Raw genomic sequence first — 20743 nt, 5'->3', positions numbered from 1 at the left:
ATGTCTAGCACAGGTTTCTACTTTTTTTAATATCAGTCTAAGTTCCCTGATGTTCTGTGCAGTCCACCAGAACTGAAGTGTCTGCTTTACTGGTATTTTTATTGTTCTCCAAAGCTACTCTTGTCTTCTCTGCTAGTGTCATTAAATGGGATAACCAGAAAACCAAATTTAGGGAGAAAGACATCTTATTTGGATATTCATTTGAATATTCCTCTTCTCCCAAAAGAGACTGACATGTCATTGTTTTGTCACAGTTCAATTAGTCTCTCTTCTCCGAACCCCAAAATTAACAAATTCATAGTTCTTAATGCCAGCATGTTACAGTCTGTTCCAATTACTGTGGTCTCCCAAAATTCTGCACACAGAAGAGACAGAAAAGAGAAAGATTAGCGAAGTGTATTTGGGTTGCACTATTGGAGGTTTCCATTTCAAATGCTCTCCATCATTACTGGCCATCTAGCAGCGCTCTGGTTGCTCATCATGGAACACAGCTAGAGGTTACACACTACTTTCTGTGGCCATAGATCAAAGTAACCCCAAATGTGTCTTACCAAATAATAAATGACAATTTTCTTCTGCTCCCCCATGGCCTCTGGTGTGAAGATATAGTGCACCTGGACCTCTGCTGAGGAGCCACAGCTTAGTGTCTCAGGCTTTGGCTCAATTTTGAGGAAGCTCTTACTGAGGGAGTAAGAGCGAGTCACTCTGCGTGTGGTATGCTCGTAGGACGGTGTCATCCAGTCACTGTCATAACAGTTCAGTTCAGGTTTATGCTCTGCCTGAGAAGGATGAATAAAAGGTTCATAGCCAAACAAATACAGGTATAAAAGCCACATAAAAGTCTACAGAAAAACTCTGGATATGTTCTGTATTTTGCATGCTTAGGAGATTGTGGATAACATGCAGAGAAGACACAAAGAAGTGAGGTGACCCACCAAGAAAATTGCCTTACTTTCCAATTGTCAGAAAAGACTGATAATCCATGGACAGACACTTCCCCTGTTGAAGAGAAAGACAGAGGCTTACCCCTGTCTCTGACACTCACTCGGATTTCCAGGGAGAGTTCTGTGAAGCTGGTAGTGTCTATGGAAAACCAGGATCGTCCCTGCTCATCTGTAGTGTAATTCCCTTTGTATTTGTTTCCACCCACAGTAATTGTGATGGTTTCATTGGCAAGTGGAGCATCAGTGCCATCGACCAGCTTCACCTAACAAAGCAATAGCAAACTTCAGGTTTTAGACTAGCAACAAAAAGCAATTGACAAGTAATACATCCTCTTCCCTCTTTTCCTCCTTGCCAGGCAGGATATTTCTTGATACAAGAACAAAGGAAAAGAATGTGGAAATGCGTGAGGTGTGCCCTGAGTTGTCTGAGGGTACAACTAAGAAAATTCTCAGCAAAACAACCCAGTCAGCCCATGGAAATTATCTATTAGGATCCTTAGTTCCTCAGTAGTTTTAACTTCCCTGGCCAGCTTCATTTGGGACCTCCACTATGTATCACCTGCCTCTTGAACCACGTAACCCACACACCCCATGACTCCATCTGATGGGATTGTGCACTTGTGTGTTTGCTGCGCCACTCATTGCCCAGGGTCTCAGAAGTTCCCTACCGTCCCAAAGAGTGGGATCCCTGGTTTGTACACATAGTCCAACAGGTCAAAGTGGATTTTGCTCATGGTGGATGTGATACCACAGGAGCCTGTTCCAGTCATCTCAATTCCTGCAACAGAGCACAGTAAAGAGGGATTATTAATGAATTTCTAGTCATGTTACCCCATCTTCCTTGTGTTTGCCAGTTGCTCCTGTTATGCATGCCATCACTTTGCCTTCTTTGTGTCCTACATACCTGTGCCATCTTCTGTGATTTTGCCTTGTACCTCAATGTTCATCTCATATCCCTTGCGTAGGAGCTGAAACACCTTGGTCCTCACCACACCAGAAACACACCCACGAGCATCTGCCTAAGCGAGGGATTGGAGAGAAAATTGAAATTCTGTGAACAAAGTTTGTGCATTGAGGAATGAGAATAGATACCCCAAACCCAACATGCTTGACTTCTGTTCATGAAATTCCGGAATTTCTTCAAGGGTTGTCTCCAAAAACTTGTGTTCAGCCTGTTTCCTAGCGTTTCATCCACCAGTATTTTCTGTGTTCTGTGAGGTACCTGACACACAGTTTTCTAAGGGCCACACTGGTTTCCTTGTTAATTCCCTCCTGACTTAGTTCTGTTTTTCTTCCTGTTTCTTCCATTGTCTTCTCTCTTTGTCCTGTTGCTCTTTCTCCTGTACTTGACCCATATACAATGCCACCTCATCTTTGTTCCTTGTTCTCAGCCTTCTTGTTTTCTCCTCATCTTTGCTCCTTGCTCACAGTCAGTCCCTCTCACAGTTAGAAAATTCCTTCAAAGATTCTTTTCTCAGTTTGCGGAACAATAGCAAAGACCTCATGGCTGGCAGCTGGAGGTTTGTCACTGGTTTCAATGGGATCAGGTTTTCATCATCAGCTCTGTTTCCAGCTAAATGATCTCTCTGTTAAGAATGCCTTCCTCTGAGATTCTTTGCTTTTCCCTAGAGAGAATGCTATCTCTAATGCCCTGCTCTCTCCCAGCCAACATATTTGATCTTTCTTGAGACAAGATGGCCCATTAACCTTCAGAAAAACCACTATGTTTTGATCTTGGGACTCACCCGCCTAGTGAATTCTTCACACACAGATTCTGTTTCTTTTCCGTAACAACTTGAAGCAGACTGGGAAAATTTCCGGCATACTTGGACATTCACCAAACCAGGAACAGGTTTCCCATAGGTGTACCTAATCACAGTGTGTTAAACAATGTATCAGATAGGGAGAACATCGGGCACAGTCAGACAGACACATCTCCTTAAAGCCCTCTGTGGATGATTTCCCAATACTTCTGAAAGGCTGACTAATCTGACATTTTAATGATTTCCATCACTTCCATAGCGAGATTCTTCCATCATCCATGGAAGATACATTCATCCTGTTCTCGGTGGGGCATCTTTGCAGAAAAAGGTTGACTTCAGAAAATTATTTCAGGCAGGAGCGTTTGTGATTACAAACTGCTCAGGGTTTAATGAAGAAATGGAAAGACAACCAGGTACTCAGAAGGTGTGATTTATGAGTTAAAAATGAGAATGCTGGGTTATTGTCACCAAGTTAAATGATGTCTGATCTGGCATCTTGGAGTATTTGAGAATTCAGCATTGGCAGAGAAGCTCTAACTGAAGAAATGTAAAGACAGAAAGAGAAAATGTGAAATAAACTGGGAAGAGAAAGATGCAGATTTGTTTGACATAATCTTTTAAGGAACACAAGGAAGACCCTTCACTTTGACTGTTCAGGCCAAACGGCAGGTTCAGGACTGACAGAATGAAATAAGCGTTCACTACATGCCTGGAAAAAGTTTAAAAACCCTCCCTGAGCACTTTTGGTCCTCAGCAAAAAGGATCAAGAGTGAAGGATAAGCAAGAGAGATTTACTGGAGCTCTGTGACTCACAGACCACAGACAGACACTGGAAGCTCGTTGTCCTTAATAGTGATCATCTTTGGGACCTTCACCAGGACCTCGAACCTGGGCAGCACTAGATGGAAGAAAGAAAGTCTGGTATGAGAAGAGTGAATAAGAGTTGTGTGCTACACAGCAACCCAAGCACAGAGCCAGGATCATCTTCATGTGACCCTCCCTGTGGTCTCCAGTATTTATCTCTACCCCTTCCATAGGTTTTCTCAGCCTTCACCACTGTTTGGGTTCAAAGGCAATTAAGGAAGTTTGTAGTCTTTACCTTGCCTTATTGGCAGCATGGGCTTATGTGGCTCCAGACAGCTGAGCAGATCCCTCACCTGAGTCCATTCACAAGGACACACTGGTCCTGCGTGGTGTCTTCACAATGCATAATTTGCAGGTGGGACTTGGAGCAGCACATTCACCACCTTTGTAATTTACCACATTGAAATGCCCCAAATCATCGATTCTCTTGGCTGATTATTACTGTTCTGGAGATGCAGAGTTGCTCCTAGGCTCACTATGATGCACCATGGGATATTGTCCTGCATACCCACAGAGTTCAAGTGAATCTAGCCACAGGCTCTCAGATCTATATTTTCAAGCGGAAAAGGCAGCACTAAACCCAATATAAAGGAGCACAAGTAAAATACATATTTTTTTACTTTTTTTTTACATATTAAATTACATCCCTCTTCCCATATTGCATCCTGCAGCCTTACACCTCCAACTCCTCATGCCCAGGACTGGACTGAAGCATGTAATGTTCTGCTTCCAGGTGGTGCAGCTGAGGGATTTTTTCACAGTGCGAGGAAATAACAGCAGAGTGGGTGCACATCCAGGAAATAACCCTGAGTTATACAGTTTAGACACAAATTTGCCTCTAAGATGGGAGGCAAGGCTCAATGTTTCAACCCCAGGGTGCATTTCCTCAAAAGATTTTAAGAGAAATAGCAATAGGAGAGATTAATACGAAAAAGACTAAAGAACAAAGGAAAGAAAAATCAGTTTAGGGGGAGGCTAACAATGGGACTTAACATTTTTGATTTTGTGGGGCATTCAGAATGGTCTTGGGGGGACAAGGAACAGGCCATCTGTCACCATGGCAGATTGAAGCCTATAGCCTGGTTTATGGTGAAATTATTTACCATTCCTGACTCGAAGCCAAATAAGCCATCTCTCATGGACTTCAATGGCAATCTATGGGCTGCATATTCCAGAAACAGCAGGTCCTGATCAATGGATCTGCTGTTTCTGGAATAAACATCTGGTCTTCATGCAGAGTCAGTGGAAAGCCTGGGGAATGTGAAGCACTGGCCAATCAGCCTCCTCAAATGTGCACTACAGTCAGAATGCACATCTATGGTCAGAATACACATCTACACCTATGGTCAGAATACACACCTACGATGACCCAAGAAGCTTTGTTAGAGAGCTGAGGGTTAAAAGGCTCCCTGCAGCAGCACATTTCTCCTCACTCAGTCTCTCCTAGCAGTCTTTTTGTAACATTCATGGATTGTTCTTCAATCACAAGTTTTCTACCAAACATGTTTTCTAAGCTTTCACAGAAACAAGGAAGAGCAAAAATAGAGAGGACTACGAATGGAGAAGGAGACCTTATGCAGATGATGAGACAAGCAAAATAGAGTCACCAAAATATTGTCATCTCTTACATTCATATCTAGTGCTACTTGCAACAAGCTGCTGGGCTGGAATAAACTGAGACAAAGCCAGCTGAAATTGGCGCCACAAGCCATACACAGGAATTCTGGCATGTCCTGTGCTCCCCAGAGCAGTTTGAGCAAATACAAGCTTGGGCAGGTCGCAGAGATGCCGTGAAGTCAGCAGTCACTTCTGATACTTAGCACATTCTGGCTCAGCCCCTATGAATCCTATTGCCTGTTATATTCTGTCCCTCCCTTCTCCATGCTGTTCCCAGGAAATTCCAAACTTAGTAGTCACAGTAAAAGGCATTACTGTCAAATTCCTCCCCTTACCAAATTCCTCCACACTGAAGGAGTGCTCCACATGGGATGAGATGCTCTTCTGCACAACTATTTTGTAGAAGCCTTGAATGGGATCTGAGGTGAGGGGGAAGGAGAGCTGTGTAAAGCCTGTTTCAAGTTCCACCCCTTGCCACTGGTACACACGGTTCCTCTGGGGATCCTGCAGGTGAGGGTAACAGTGTCACAAGACAGTACAGGAGAGTGCCAGGGACAGAACAGTGCAGTGCCCAGTGCACGCACATTCCAGCTGGGAAATACCTATCTGTAATTATTCAACAGTCTGTGAGGTTCTGAAAGTACTTACCTGCCAATTCTGCATAACTTGCATGCAAGAAAGCTTTTAAACACTTTTGTGTTTTCTCCCCCTCAGCTGTACCTGCAAAGGATGGGGCCAGGAAACCAGGCAAGGCAGACTGGTAGGGTAACAGAAGGGAACAGAACCGGGATCAGAAGTATAGCACATGGAGAAAAGGAGGAAGTTTCAGCTTTCTTGACTGGCCATACAGCATGCAAAAGTTTTGGTTTTCTCCTGGCTGGAATGAAGACTGCTGAAGTACCAATAAACAATCTGCTGAGGAATCAGACACCTGACTTACCTATGGGACTGAGAAATGTACATGTATAAGAGTCCTAAGCTTGTGGTTGGGTGGGGGAATGGTGACAGGAACAGAGGAAAGTATACTCCCACATATACGGATCCAGCTGAGAGCCCTCCTTTGTGTCTCCATGCTCCTAATGCTGGAGCTGAAGTCTCACCACTACTACTTTTGTGTATTGCTCATTATCAACTGACCATCAATAATTAATCCCCTCAGCCCCAAATTTTTGTAGAAGTCACTGACACAGCACAGTGGTTCTGCGTAGTTTAATGCATCCTTGTACCTTGGCTGTCACCAAAAGTTTATTTACTCTACATAGGTGTGTGACTCAAGGTATGTGACTATGTGCATTTACTTCACTGAGATATTATCTCAGGGCTTAGGAAAAATGGAGATGTGAATGGCATTCTCCCAGCTGGAGGTCATCAGTCAGAGGGCAGAAGAGGGGGCCATGCTGCCAAGAAGCCACCTGGGAGGGTGGCACAGTTAGTAAAATGCATCCCATGCCTCTGACCAAATCCTCTTCATCATCACGTTTCAACCCTGCTGAAAAGTTCACCACTTATTGTGAGGGACACCACTGGGCTTCCTCAGAAGAGGAATTCAAGAAAATGTTTACAGTGAATGTTTACATTTCAGGCTGGGCTTGTGAACTTACTGTCATTCATGTGATGTATCTATAGGGAAGGCCTGAAAACCAGTTTGTTTTCTTCCTCAGAAAGGTGTTCTATTTTTTTTTTTAATTACATAAGCAATAGGTCAGGATAATAGTTCAGAAGTAGCAGACTCATACTGACCTCTGCCTTTGTGCTTCACTAAGATAAATTAGTGACATCCAGGGTGTGGATTTACGGACATTTATTTCCTTAGAGGTGCTGATGCTTAGGCTGTCACCTTTCTTCACTCCTGCCACTCTTTCCTTTGGTCCAGTCCAAATTTCATGCAATCACGTAGTAAACTGCACTGACAGATCTGATCTGGCTGAAGAAAGTACTCTAGAGTCATCTGGTGAATTTTCTGCCCCAGGACTTCCCCCTCTACAAGAGTGTCTTGCAGACAGCTGTGAAATCCAAACAAAGGGCAGTACTGGCCTGAGAAGGAGCACTGAGGAAGGGAAAGGGGATGGTGAAGATGAAGGACAAGGCCTACACAAGCTGGTTTAAGCAGCACAGACAAACACCACGCTTTACAGACTAGAGCTGAAAACACAGATGGCCTTCCTAGGGATTTAAAAGTGAAGGCTTTCATGGTTTTGACACATACACACAAAGGTTATTAAATTATTCAGCTTGTTAGGCAAGGACATATTTCTGGAAGATGTATTTGTTTTTACTCCTTTCATTAAATTTCTGTACTCAGTAAACTATCATCTCACTGAAAGGGAAGGGACCTGGACCCCATGGGACATCCCTAACAAAACGTAGCTCTGAGATGTTCCCCTCAGCCTGCTAATCCACACCTCCCACTGTCTTACTCTTCTTTTTCCAATATTCACAGATCATCAGTGGTCCACCAGCTCTGAAGCTCTTTTTTGAAAGTTTGTTGATGGGAAGAGAGAGTGACAGCAGTCTGAAAAGAGGGTACAAAAAAGGGGCACAGCCTGGTTTTGGCCTACCTCTGTTGTGATGACTCTCCAGCTCTAGACAGAGATGGTGCAGAATGGACACAGCAACCCCACACAGCAAGGAACAGTAAAAGGACTGACTGCACAGGACTCATTAATAGTGTAAACCAAAATAAATTTTGCGCACACTAATTTCAGGGTCTGTCCACAAGCCCTCATCATAAGTTTTTTCAAAAGAAGATATCCCAAATAATAATTATAAATTTTGGGGTCTCATCTGAAAAAAGTGAATGCTTGAATCATTGAAACATCCTTCCTATTAACTTTTGCCTGCCACTGAAGTTCAACCATTAAAAAAAAAGCCAGACAAAAAGAACATGCTTGGGAGGACAAAGGATGTCTATTTAATTTTGTTTCTTTGGTTTTGATAGCTTATTTAACACTGGTCTCTAATTTCAACCACACTTGGCAGACAGAGACCCAGTTCTGGCTGGGAAGACTACACTGCCAAGTGTAGTTCTGTTCACAGCATGGCTTTTAATGGTTAATTAGTTTTATCCTACAGCTCGAAGAATCATTATTGGAGTTTATTTTGATGCCTAGCTACTCAGCCTTCCTTTAACCAAAGGGAAAAGGTCACAGGCCTGTGATTTTTCCCTTGCCCTTCAGCCTGAAAACACCAATGCTGTGGACTGGTTGCTCTGTGCCTGCACATTCTTCTGCAAATAATAATGTAGTTATCCACTCACCTGAACGTAGACAAAGGGAAACTGTGGGGAAAGATCAAAAGAAAATCAATGTTAGAAATATTAATCACACGGAATTATTTTCCAGATTTGGACTGAGGGGCAGAAGAACAAAGAACTTCTAAGAAGTCTTTTGGATTGTTCCCTTTCTGTACTTGTTTTTTTCCTTGGATCTTGATGGCTAAGGGAATTTTATCTATAATATTTTAGGGCCCTGACCTTTTGTCTTACCACTGTATGAAGATGTGATGAAGCACAAGTTTTCAAAGAACTTGTCTGCATAAGGAACTGATTGTCAAATAAAACAAAAGGTGGGCTTGCACCCCTGACCAGTTCCATAAAACCAAGTTCTTGTCATGCTGCTCTCTAAGTGTGGGACTGCACCCACTGCCAGAAACCACTTCACACCTGTCACTACCCATGGAAACTTGTCCCGCACATTTTTTCAGTAATGAGATCCCTGCCCACATGCTTAGCCACATACATTGATTTGCGAATCTGGTTCTAAACATCTATATGCTTCTGAAAAGGGGGATTTTTTTAGGCAGAATGTGTCCTAGGATAGATTATGGAACAGGTAAAGCATGGTGTGAGAGAGCATCATATGCTTTAAAAGCTGTCTTCAGCGGTTCGGGATGATGACAGCAATGGTGTTAATTTAAGAATTAAATCTCCTGGCTAGCAACAAGGAATTAAGGCTCTACCTTCTCATTCAGCGGGTAGAAGTCTTTGTCCAGAGAGACGATCCGAAACTGAACTGAAGAGTGTAACAGAAGAAAAGGAAATTCCACCGTTAAATTTGTAGCCATCACAGGAAATGACAATGTTTCAATAATTTATTACTCATACTCATTCCATGGATCAACAGGCTCTAAATTGAGATCTCTAAGTAATAGAAACAATTACTTCAGGGTCTTTCTCTTGCAGATAGTGAGGGGCGATAAATTTAGCAGGATAATCAGGTCTTGGCTGAATTGAATTATCTCTTGGGAGTGCCTGTCCTGCTTTGTTGATTCTGGTGCAGCCAAGGGAGACTATGCTTTGCAGTCATCCCAGTTTTGTGCCTCTACTTGAGTAGAATGAATCAGTGCCTCTACTTGAGTAGAATGAATCAGAGCCTACACCTGGCTGAGATGCTGTGCCTGGAGAACGGAGATTAGGAATGTGCAGTGAACTAGACCTCAGCTGGCAGAAATAAGATTTACTGAATATTTTAGATCCCTCTATGAAGAAATCTGAAAACTTCAATACAAGTATGGCACCTCTGGAGAATGGAGCCCTTAAGATGTTTTGCTGTCAGAGTCAATACCAGCCCAATTCCCGGTACCTGTCTGTCCAGGCTTGTAGATGGGTTTGTCTGTCTGGACGAAGACCAAGCTCTCAGAATTCTTGACCAGCACTGACTTGCGGCTCTTGAAGCGCAGTGTGTCCCCTGTCACCGTCACAGTGAGAAATGCCACTGATGTGCTATTGGATTTTGGGAGCTAAGGAGAATGACGAGGATAACTGCTTTACTGATCCACCCCATTGCACTGAGCACTGAAGGAAGAAGTGCTAGCTGGGTCAGAAAGTTCCCTAAAGGGACAAAAATGACTCAGTGCAGGGAGCAAGAAAAAAACTGCTGCCTTCATTTATATACTTTTCTTAGAGAAATACTGAACCTGATCTTATTCCATCACATGATTTATCAAAAAGAAAATTAACCCAGATTCATTAATTAGGGTATGGAACCTGTTGTTTACATTACTCACCAACCAACCTTCTGCAGTAAAAAACTGGGAATAAGCTCCAGAAGCAGCCATATGATTTCATGGACCTCACTGTCTTTAACAATTCCCCAGCTTCTACAGTTTTCAGTCCACTCTGGTATTTTTCATCTCAGGCTTACTCATAGCAAACAAATATGGGGCACATTCTGTCAGTCAAAGTTCCAAAAGACTTTATAACACATGCATGCAGAGAAGTATCATGTGGGATACAGAATTTGATAATGGGGGGAAAATCAGTCCTGGTAAGACTGCCACAGTCAGTCATCCACACTGAGTTAATTCTTTTGTTCGACTTAGCTTAGGGGTCTCTGGTTGCAGTGTGTCTTATTTCTCATTTCTGGACTGTTTGGATCTAGTGTCCCACATCAATAAACACAAGAGACCATCACATGAGGATGAGATACTCACAGAGAAAGGGATGCAGGTGAACACATCTTTCTCTGACACCACATCATCAATCAAGCTCCTGTTCTCCCCTAGGTACTCGAGTGTGGCACTCAGGGTCACAGACTCGTTCAGGTAGGTCAGCTGAACACAGATTTTCTCATGAGAATTTGTTTGGATCAGAAAGGGCACCAGCACCATGTACTGCCTGTGAAGGGAGGGAAGCAAGAAAGATCAGAAATGTGAAGTGGTTTTAAGGCAACAGTAATAAGTGAAGGGAAATTAACAAATCAGCATGCCTAATCCATTGCCATCCCTGTGAATTGCAGTGCATATAACATGAGCATTCATTTTATTTTGGGTTTATACATATTAAACGGTCTAACTAATTAGCCTAAAAGCAGGAAAATGCTTGCAGTAGAAGGAACAATTTCTATGCTAATGGAGAGTGCTTTACAAAGGATGTTTTGTTTGGCTTCACAGCAGGGAGTTAGGATGGTTTGAAAGGTTTCAGGCTGTTAATTGAATTTTGTATATTCCACAATCTCCTTTTGAGACTCAAAAGCATTAGCTAAAAACAGTTGAGGAAAAAACCCACCCACTTGTCTGACTCCGCCAGTCTTTGCCTATCCAGGTTTCCAAATCCTTCACATGCTGAGCAAAGATGTGCGTCCTTGCAGTTTGGGACCTTATTAAGATGAGCACACAAAGGATTTTGGGGTGTAGCGTTTTATTGCACCTCAAGTGTACTTGCATCTTCAAAGAGCTTTGAGATATGTCCCTCACAGAGGACCCTTAAACTAAGCTGCCATTCAATAAAAGGGATCGTTTTACTAATAAATCAAATTATTAATTCTGTCCTGGATTAAGTGGTTGAAAGATAGGGCAGAAGGGGTAGGAACCAGTGAAAACCTCCAGAGTTTGTGTTGAGACTCCTGTTTTCCAGTACATACCTAAATGATCTTGGAAGTACAATTCTCTCATGATTGTGCAGGATAAGAAAATTCTAAAAATTGACTTAGATATTTGTGGAAAAGATTTTTTGTATGATAGAACTGAGTAGGAAAAATAGCAAATGAACTGTTCATAAAGGGAATATAAGAAGTGAGCTCCTACCACTCAGACTTGACCACTGTTGGTCAGCCTTGGAAAATTCTCAATCAGTAATTAGTAACAGACTGTTGGGAAGGGTTCAGAAAGGAATAGAGGGCAAATACAAATGCATCCATCCCGAGCTACATTTTTTCCTGGGCTCTGAGCTTTCTGGGGAGTCCTAAAGCTATTGTGGAGGCAATGGGATCCCAGCAGCTCCTGCATTTCCTTCACCGTGAGGCAGCACTGTGGTGAAGTGTAGCGAGGAGCCTGCTGGCAACTCTGCTCAGCCAGTGCTGCTGCAGAAGCTGTGAAAGGAGGGAACTCCAGCCTCCCAGAGAGTGAGTTACAGCTTGTGACTCTCTGCTTTCTCCAGTGTTTCCTTTCTTCCACAACCTTCTTACCAATGCTTCAGCCCACGCTGCTTCCCCTAATGCCATCCCCCCTGTCCCCTGTCAGTGGCACTGGCAACGTGACAATAACATCCAGTCTACAGAAAGGACAGCATGACCTAGTTTGTGGGGAATTTGGCCTCATTTCTCTTCCTGTTCACTGTTCTGCTGAAATTTTGGCCAACTTGCAGAACTTCCCCTTAGGCTGGCTTCCTTGCCTTTGAAACAGAGATATAAACCATGCTGTTTATAGACCTCTCTTTAGGTGTTTGGGGATGTGTTGTTTAGAAGAGACAGATGAATTAGATTACCATGAGTGTTTTAAGCAACTGTGGTCACAAAACCCATGTACACACATTCCAGGACAAAAAGCATCTGGGCTGCCAAAAGAGACCTCGGCATGCAATGAGCTGTTCTGATGAGAGAGGCAGTGACTCTGACAGAGGCACACATCAAGGAGGAATAGGAGACCCTAGAGATGGTGGCTGAGGCAAAAATGGTGAGTTTGTCTCTACAGAGAAGGTAACGCTGTAGCTGAAGGTGGACTAATGTCTGTTGGTGTATTGACTCTCAGCTGGTTACTAGAACAAGCACCCAGCCAAAGAAGTCATTGAACATCATCAGCCCAAATCAATACCTGCCAATTAAAGCGTCATTATGGCCTCACACTTATGACCAAACGCAGAGTACTTCCAAGCATGTCCACTGCACTGTAAAACAGCTTACATGCACAACCAGAGTAGGAGAAAAATACCTTTGGCTGCATTCTTCCACAATCATTGAAATTTTGGTTACAAAGGATGTCTGGATGTTTTAAGCCCACCTTCCCTCCTGGAACAGGACTTTTGTGAAGGACACCATAGATGAAGTTTCTACCATCTGTCTGGGTCATCTGTTCTGGTGCTGCACTAACTTGATGAATATATTTTTTTGTAATATGCAATCTGAGCCTTAATTTTGTCTCCTGTCCAGCTTGTCACCTCTGAAGCAGAAACAGCAGCAGCTATTTCTGCCCAAATCAGTGATACCCCCACTTGCATAGGGCACAGTGAGCAAGTCTTGGTTGGAAGTTCATTTTTTTTTCTTCAGTTCAAGGGTTGCTTCCTTTCTGTGTTGTATGCAGCATCTGATCTATCCTGCACCCACAGCAAAAGTACCTATGCTACCTAGCAGTTCACTGCTCAGAACTGCCTCCCTACTGGGCTCCTGTCCTCCTTCTGGGGATGCCAACAACACCCCTCTCTCTCCCACCTCTCAGCCTTTCTTTGTTCTTCCCTCCCAGAACGGGGCTCAGTTAAGGGACAAAAAGCAGCCTACAAGAAAGATGGAGGGAGACTATTGCCAAGGGACAGGACAAGGGGAAAGGATTCAAACTGAAAGAGAGTAGGTTTAGATTAGACATTAGGGAGAACATTTCTTCACTGTGAGGCTGGTGAGGCACTGGCACAGATTGCCCAGTCAAGCTGTGGATACCCCATCTTGAGATGCTTAAAGCCAGGTTGAGTGGAGCTCTGAGCAACCTGGTCTAGAGAAAGGTGCCCCTGTCCTTGGCAGGGGGTTTGGAACTGAGCGATCTCTAAGGTTCCTTCCAGCCCAGGCCAGTCTATGGTCCTATGTTCCCCACAGGTCTGAGCATTATGGTTTCATTCCCTTTCCCCTGATGTTGGGCAAGAATGAATTAAGATTACTTAATTACTTGGAAATCAGATAACTGCAGGAGGACCAGAGAGCTCTGCCTGACCCCAAAGCAGACTTGCTTGGCTGATCCACCCCAGAAGCACTCAAACAGGGCAGACAAATGAGGGATTGATGGTACAGCATGAGTCAAAGGTCCTTCAGGCTGACCCAGTGGCAACTTTACCCCTGACCACACAGCAAGTGGCAGCAGTAGTGCTGCACCCTCCGCCAGCGCTGTGGCGGTGCTCGTGGGCATGAAATCTCTGCAGCAAGCACCGCTGGAGCCGTGCTGGTGAGAGCCGTGCCTCTGTCAGCACAGCAAGGGGAGCGGCAGCCAAGCTATGAAGAGAGGGGCTGCTCCCACCCAGACAAGAGGCTTCAGAGCAGCACTGTCCGGTGGGCAAGGCTGGGGTGGGCATGCCAGACTCCAGCCTGCCCGTGCTGTGCCGGGCTGCCCCTCTCCCGGCAGAGCCCAGGCTGCAGCCGCGCTCCCGGGCAGCGCAGCCCTGGCGCGGTGTCCGGGGAGGGCGCTGGCACCAGCCCCCGAGCCGCAGGAAGGGAATCTAGGTCACAGATCTCTCCGAGAACAAGCACATCTGAGGCTGCCAAGGGAAACAAACTGGCAGGAGAAAGGGGAACGAACTGGCTTGGAAAGCAACAGGAGAATGGGGAGAAGTAACTCAGTGATTGAAACAAGGACACTTTGGGAAAGGTAAGCACCTGGATCCCGGCATCGCGCCCACAACATCCCAGGCCCTGAGAGGTTTCGAGGCAGAAACATACTTGGGCAAAGGTGTTGAGAGGATCCAGGTTTGGACTATCAGGGCAGGACTGCGGGCACTGTGGGCAGAGATTTGGGGAGGGTGGAAGGAGGCCACTGGCAGGGATAGTGGTGGGGAGGGGTCCCAGGGCGGGACAGCTGGGGGATTACAGGATGGGAGCGGGGGGCACTGTCAGAGCTGTGCAGGAAACTCAGGGCTTGGTTATTAGTGGGAAGAAAATTGCAGGAAAAAGGGAGCACTTAGACCTCCCTCCCCCCTCCACACGTGTAGCTTACGGTTCTGTGTTGAGAGGAGTATTTCCAGGAAGAAAGAAGAGAAGAAGGAGGAAGATGTTTGGTTTGCTGGGCAGCTTGTCCTTCCCCATGGTGCAGAGCAGGTTGTGCTGAGCCAAGCAGTGCTGCTGTTTTCCTGCACCTTGTAATTCCCCTCCACTCCGTGCTCTGTCAGCCTCTTTATAGCTGCTCTCTGCAAACAGCCCAGGGGCTGGAGGAGATAAGGGCTGGGGGCCAGGGCCCATCCGGAAACAGGGAGAGGCAGCAAGGAGGAGCTGGAACAGAGGGACAGTATTTGGCCAGAGGCTCTGAAAGTGGGGGAAGGGTATTTATTTGGGTAATGCTTATATTAGAAACCTTTGAATGATTCATACCCTGTTTTCCTTAGCCCATCAGAAATCCACAGTGTTGGGGATGTGAACTGTGTTCAGCACATGGTAATATTCCCTGTGGGCAGCATCCAATCACAGCAATCTGATTTAAATTTCCACAATATTTCCTTCACAGTTCCTCTTCATCAGCACTTTAAAATATATTGTTTTGAGTTGGAATGACTGACACAGAAGGTGAAATTAATAAGTTAATATGGGCCATCATGAATATTGATGAATTCCAGTCACAGCATGTCTCATTCTGCAAAGTTTCCTCCAAGTCTTACAGTCCTCACTGCTTTGCCTGGCAAAGATGACACAAAAATTTGATGTGTCCTACATCTCCAAGTTTATATCACTGTAGAAAACACATTTTCCCTTGAAAACAAAATAAGATATTGAGCTGTGTAATTTTAATCACTTTAGCCCAATTCTGGTATAGTTTCCTCTGATTTCTTTTCAGTTTCTATTTTTTAGCTTTGTAGGTGACTGCCAATTGTCCAAAAGCAGAGTGGCTTGCTGCTGACTGCAATTGTAGGAAGAAAAGGTGTCTGTAGTTGGGTGCAAATACTCTCTGTACTTTCACAACACTTGTATATGTGGGAATCTTTGTCTGTTCCAGAAGTCTTAAAGAAGGTTTGGTACCTCTGCCACCAAAGGTAAATAATCCCAAGAAAGACACTTGTTTCTCTAATATGATCCTGTTCAGTCTCCTCAAGGATGTAGCACAATGCTCAACCCTCAAGGCCAAAGCCAAGCAATAAAGTGAACTTTAACTTTTGGCTTTGAAGAACAGGCATGTGTGAAAAGAAAAAGCTGTGGAAACATTTCTTGAAGACACTGGTATCATGCCTAAGGTGGTCCATGCACTTTCACCTAAGAACTCCTGTTGGAAACCAGCAGCTCTAGCAAAGGAATGTCTCTCCTTAATGCCAGCAGCTTTGTGTGGTGACAGGTGAGGAAAAACTCACTGTAAAACCCAAGACTTATATGAACAGCTCCAGTTAACAAATTGTATTAGCTGTTCAGCTAAAGGCAGAAAAGATATTACAGGGAAAAAAAACCCCACAAACATCGGTATTGTTATTTTAAAGGAAATCCAAATTATGATATTAGTTTTCGCAGCCTGAGAAAAAGCAAAAGCAAACAAACCCAAAGCAATTTATTTCGTATGACAAAAAAGTATGACAGGAAAAAGTACTTAGATAAACCAATAGGAATAATAGCAACTCCCAAAGACATAAGAAGGGGTTTCTCATTGTATAGGAGACAAAATGTTTCACAGACTACAGTGAAGGGAAGGTCATCTATTAAAAAAACCTCAGACAATATGAACATTTTACAAGTTGTACCAAGCAGGAACAGGAAGATACACAATGAAATTAAATACCATAAAACGGTTTCATCAGCTAAACTTCAAATGAAACTGGAAATGTCCGAATGAATAAAGATTATCCACTTTAGTTGCTTGTTGAATAATTTAACCTGAGAGAAGGGCCTGACAGCAGATGAACTGCCTTTCCCAGACATGGACAGCTGGGCTGTCAAATATAACTCATATTTCTGAGGTGTCATATGAACAAATGACTAAATTCAGGCATGGCAAAACCATCAATGAATTATTTTCATTTTAATGCACTTTGTAGATTAAATTGCAAACCAGATTGGTAGCTGAATTTTATAAATGGTCCTGTGACCATATTTTGCGTGATGTGAGGTGGCCATCTGTAGGGTAAGCCATATACAAGGTATTTAGTGGTTTTCTGTCTTTCTCAGCTATGTTATAACAAACATCCGCAGTATATATAAATTTGGTCTTGCCTTAGAAGAAATTTATACTGTATGCTGTAAAAAAGGCTATAAACAAGGTTATTTACCCTCAGGCATGAGAAATCCACAGTGTGTCTGTTTGATACTTACAGTACACAGCACACACAGAGTAGGATAAATTGTTGAAATCCCATTATAAAATCCCTCTAAGGTAACTAGTGAACGATCTCTAATAATTTTAAAGTGTGTAAACAGGAAACTGCTCACATGTTAGCAGATATTTTTGGATATTACAGAGAATTGAAGGTAATCCCTGATGCAGTAATAAATGACAAGCTATTTTAATTTATGCTTTTGTAGTATTCAGAATTTTGCCAAGAAGGGGGGTAGAAAAAGCAAAAACATTTATAAATATGTCTCTGACCAGCACTCAGGTCAATCAATTATGCTTTTTTTTGAGTCCTATGACTCTTCAGATAAAAATTTACCATATAAAAAGATATATTAAATGCATATAGACTTTCTGTTTAGCTTCAGCTGTAAAGTTAGTGTCCGGACGACCTCTCTCCTCAGGTACAGGCATCTCATGAAGGTTCTTCTGCTGGCCCTGAGATTATGTTCAAGTCAGGTTGAACAGTGTTGGAGCCAGGTTTTCCTCAGAGGTGCACAGTGGCAGGAGCAAAGGTAAATAGGCCAAGATTCATACAGAGAAACAATAAGCACATGGAAGGAAAAAGAGTGTTTCTCCCAAGGGCTATGTAACAACAGAACAGGCACCCACAGGTGCCGTGAGACATCCATCCCCAGACACCATCCATACTTCATAGCACAAGGCCATGAGCAGAAGTGCCAGTGTAGAGAAAACCCCTGATATTCATAGTGTGTAGGCATTTCAGAGATTTCCCCCATTTAGATTTAAAGTTCACTTAGCTATAAAACAGTAAAACTCCAAGTCACTGCCTCCCTCTGGCAGGCTGCTGGAAGAAGGCAGCAGAAGGCTGTGCCAATGTTGCCTCCCTGCACCCATGCTGTACCCACCTGGTTCAACACCCACCTGCTGAGAGGTGTGCAGGGGCTCTCGCTCCTCTCCTCTGTCCCAGGGCCATCTGTGGGAGCTGAGGTGGCCAGGGGGAAGGGCTTTGTGCTCAGCTCGGTTCCTGCCCTGCTGGGTGACATGATGCAAGGCCATTGGGCTCTCTGTGCTACAGCTAAGCCAGAATTTTGATACCCAAGACATGAGTCTTTTCCCAGTGAAGACAGGAGCTGGGGCTCAGCTCGTGTGTTTGTCCAGGATTTTGAGATAGAGGATGCTATAGGAAAACCAAATAAGAAAGTCCTAGTGGAGCATGAGGCAAGGAAATCAGATATTGTCACATTTAATCCTTTCCCCTGCACCTCTGCTTTGTTCTGTTCCAACTTGCTAGGCAGGGCAGAGCTGATATTTCAGTCGGGGGAAGGTGTATGAGCAGTGTAACACAGCTGGAGAACACACCATTTATCAGGAACCTTTTCAACACAGTGTCCTGCTACAGAGCCTGTCCTGGGAACAGGACAAGACATCTCCTGAGCAGCCATGGGCTCTGAAGGGAGAGCCAGCTGTGCATCCCACAGTCAGTGCACAGGGCTTCCCAGATGTGCTTCACCTTGGCACACACCTTGGGGACACACCTTGCCTTGAGAGCAAGGACAGCAAGGGGAACTGGTGGGACCTAGAGCTTATCACTTCGAGGGAAGTGAAGCAGAAAACATCTGGCACAGTTATGCAATTGCTTCCAGTAATAACCCAGCCTTAGCCTCCCTATGGGCAGTGAGTCAAAGGGTAGGAGGCTGAAAAAATGTGTGAGGTTAGCACTTTAGCAGCATGCATGGAATCCTGTCATAGCCAGTGGTGATTTTTATCCCCTTCGCCTTTGACTGCCTGGTTCATATGTCTCTCTTCCCTCTCAAACAGGACTTTTTAAAATCTCCCATCTGACAGGTTATATACACACAGTGTGACAACATGGGGTGCAGAAGCCCTGCTCAAATCATGTTCTTAGGGGAGATCCTGGTTTGCCCAGCAGGAGCAGTGGTGTGCCAGAAAGGAGATCAGTGTGCTGAGCTGAAGGAGTATCAGAAAGGGGAAGAGTGAGACATTCCCTTGAAGGAGACTATTAGGTCCTGTATTCAATGTAATGCCTTGCTTTTAGGATTTTCTTGACCCTCAAAAGGTGACCCTTTACTAGGTAAAGCAGAAAGAAGCTTTCTCTTGCTGTGAGCTACAGGATTAGCTTACACTGTGTTGCTTTTCCACTTGAAAAATCCTTGAGGAAACTTTTCATTGTTGCTCTGAATAAAAAAATTCAAATGTATGAGTGATGTTCCTCGGGAAGTCATTCTCTGACATTTGGGGTTTCACAGTCAGTGGTGCCAGAGATGTGACCACAATTCTGTGTCACCTAGCTGATGAATCAGATGATGGGGGACACTTCAGTGCAGACAAAGCCCTACCTCCCTAATTGTCCACCAGGTACAAATGACTCAACAAAGAAATAATCAGAGAACAAAGCTGAGTTGCTTCCTCAGAGAAATTTGACATTGTCATTTGTTGGTTGAAGGGTCTTCTGACACATTTCTGGCCTTCTCTGATCATTGAATTGGTTGGCCATTACTCACACTCCACATTTGATGCAGGTGCTGAGAAGAAGACCTGAACAGCTAAATCATACAGGTGAGGTCTTGCTGCAGCTTATGTTGTCTAATAGCTTGGCACTATTGCCTGTGACACTGAGGGGATCACAGAGGGTTTGAGTCAAAAGATGGAGCAACCAAACTCCCAGAACTGAGGACTCCTTTGTCTGACACTAGCTAAGCATTTGAGGGGCCAAAGCAAGAGAATGCTTCTACACTAGAACTTATTTCTCTGGAGAGACCCATTTTTTCCCTAGATTTTGCATCCTACTGCCTGCACTATGGATGACACTCATCTTCTACTGTAAAAGCATTTATGTTCACTTTTCAAAGTAGGTATGGTCGTTAGGGTTCTTCTTCTTAATTAGGCCATAACATCAGCCTTTTTCAGATCCTTGAGTGTGGGCTCCACATGAGCAGCAAATCAATTCCCACGGTGCAATTAAACTCTACAAAGAATTACATAACACAAAAGGGAAGTAAGCTTGACAGAGCACTTCAGTAAAAGACACTGTGACGTGATTATACTTCATTAACACTTTTTATCAATAAAAATTGCATTTCAGAACAGCTTTTAATGTACTTCTAGCAGAGCCATGCATGGACACATAGGACATCTACAGCAGGTACAAGGACACTGGCAGACACCCACAGTGAAGCTGGGAGTTTCCCATTTATTGTAGTGTTGCTGACCCAGTCCAATATCCTGCACAACAGTTTCAGCTTTTTTAAAGTGAGATGTGCAATACCAAGCACAGAAAGCCAGTGCATGTGCCTTTGAGTTGGCAGCAGTATGGTACCTCATAGCAGCTCTTGGGCCAGTGAGCCTGATTTTATCACACTTGGACAACACAGTTTGCTTAGTCTATATGTCTAAAAAATTACAGTAATTCTACCCTCTGAGGCCCGGAACACTCCCCAGATCCCTGGCACCTCAGGATTATCAGATGGCAGAGGAAGACATTCAGGCTGGTGGGTGTCCCTGGCTCATTCAGCCCACAATTAATATACTTGCTTCAGTTTCAGGTGTGTGGCACAAAACCTAGAGCTGAAACATGACAGCAAGGTTCCAGACACCTTGGAGGTGTTGGAATATGTTTTAAAAAATATTGCTGTTCCCTGT

The 20743-nt window shown here is 44.1% G+C and overlaps 1 protein-coding gene across 1 annotated transcript in view; it reads right to left on the bottom strand.

Annotated features, from left to right (window-relative positions):
* The window catches only part of LOC115917657 (alpha-2-macroglobulin-like), a 35978-nt gene extending 20973 nt beyond the window's left edge, over positions 1-15005 (bottom strand). Inside the window, exons 1-12 of the mRNA XM_030971871.1 lie at positions 14813-15005; positions 10619-10802; positions 9769-9925; positions 9146-9198; positions 8445-8465; positions 5524-5692; positions 3521-3605; positions 2690-2813; positions 1849-1963; positions 1613-1722; positions 1046-1207; positions 552-779 (exon numbers count right to left, since the gene is read on the bottom strand). Coding sequence (XP_030827731.1) covers positions 552-779; positions 1046-1207; positions 1613-1722; positions 1849-1963; positions 2690-2813; positions 3521-3605; positions 5524-5692; positions 8445-8465; positions 9146-9198; positions 9769-9925; positions 10619-10802; positions 14813-14901 — 1497 coding nt within the window. The 5' untranslated portion in view covers positions 14902-15005. The remainder of the gene's footprint in view (positions 1-551; positions 780-1045; positions 1208-1612; positions 1723-1848; positions 1964-2689; positions 2814-3520; positions 3606-5523; positions 5693-8444; positions 8466-9145; positions 9199-9768; positions 9926-10618; positions 10803-14812) is intronic.
* Positions 15006-20743: the final 5738 nt, after the last annotated feature.

Source organism: Camarhynchus parvulus, chromosome 1 (assembly GCF_901933205.1).
Source record: "Camarhynchus parvulus chromosome 1, STF_HiC, whole genome shotgun sequence".
Classification (NCBI taxonomy): Eukaryota; Metazoa; Chordata; class Aves; order Passeriformes; family Thraupidae; genus Camarhynchus; species Camarhynchus parvulus.
Note: the sequence above shows the minus strand (reverse complement) of the source record. Positions and strands in the feature narration are given on the sequence as shown.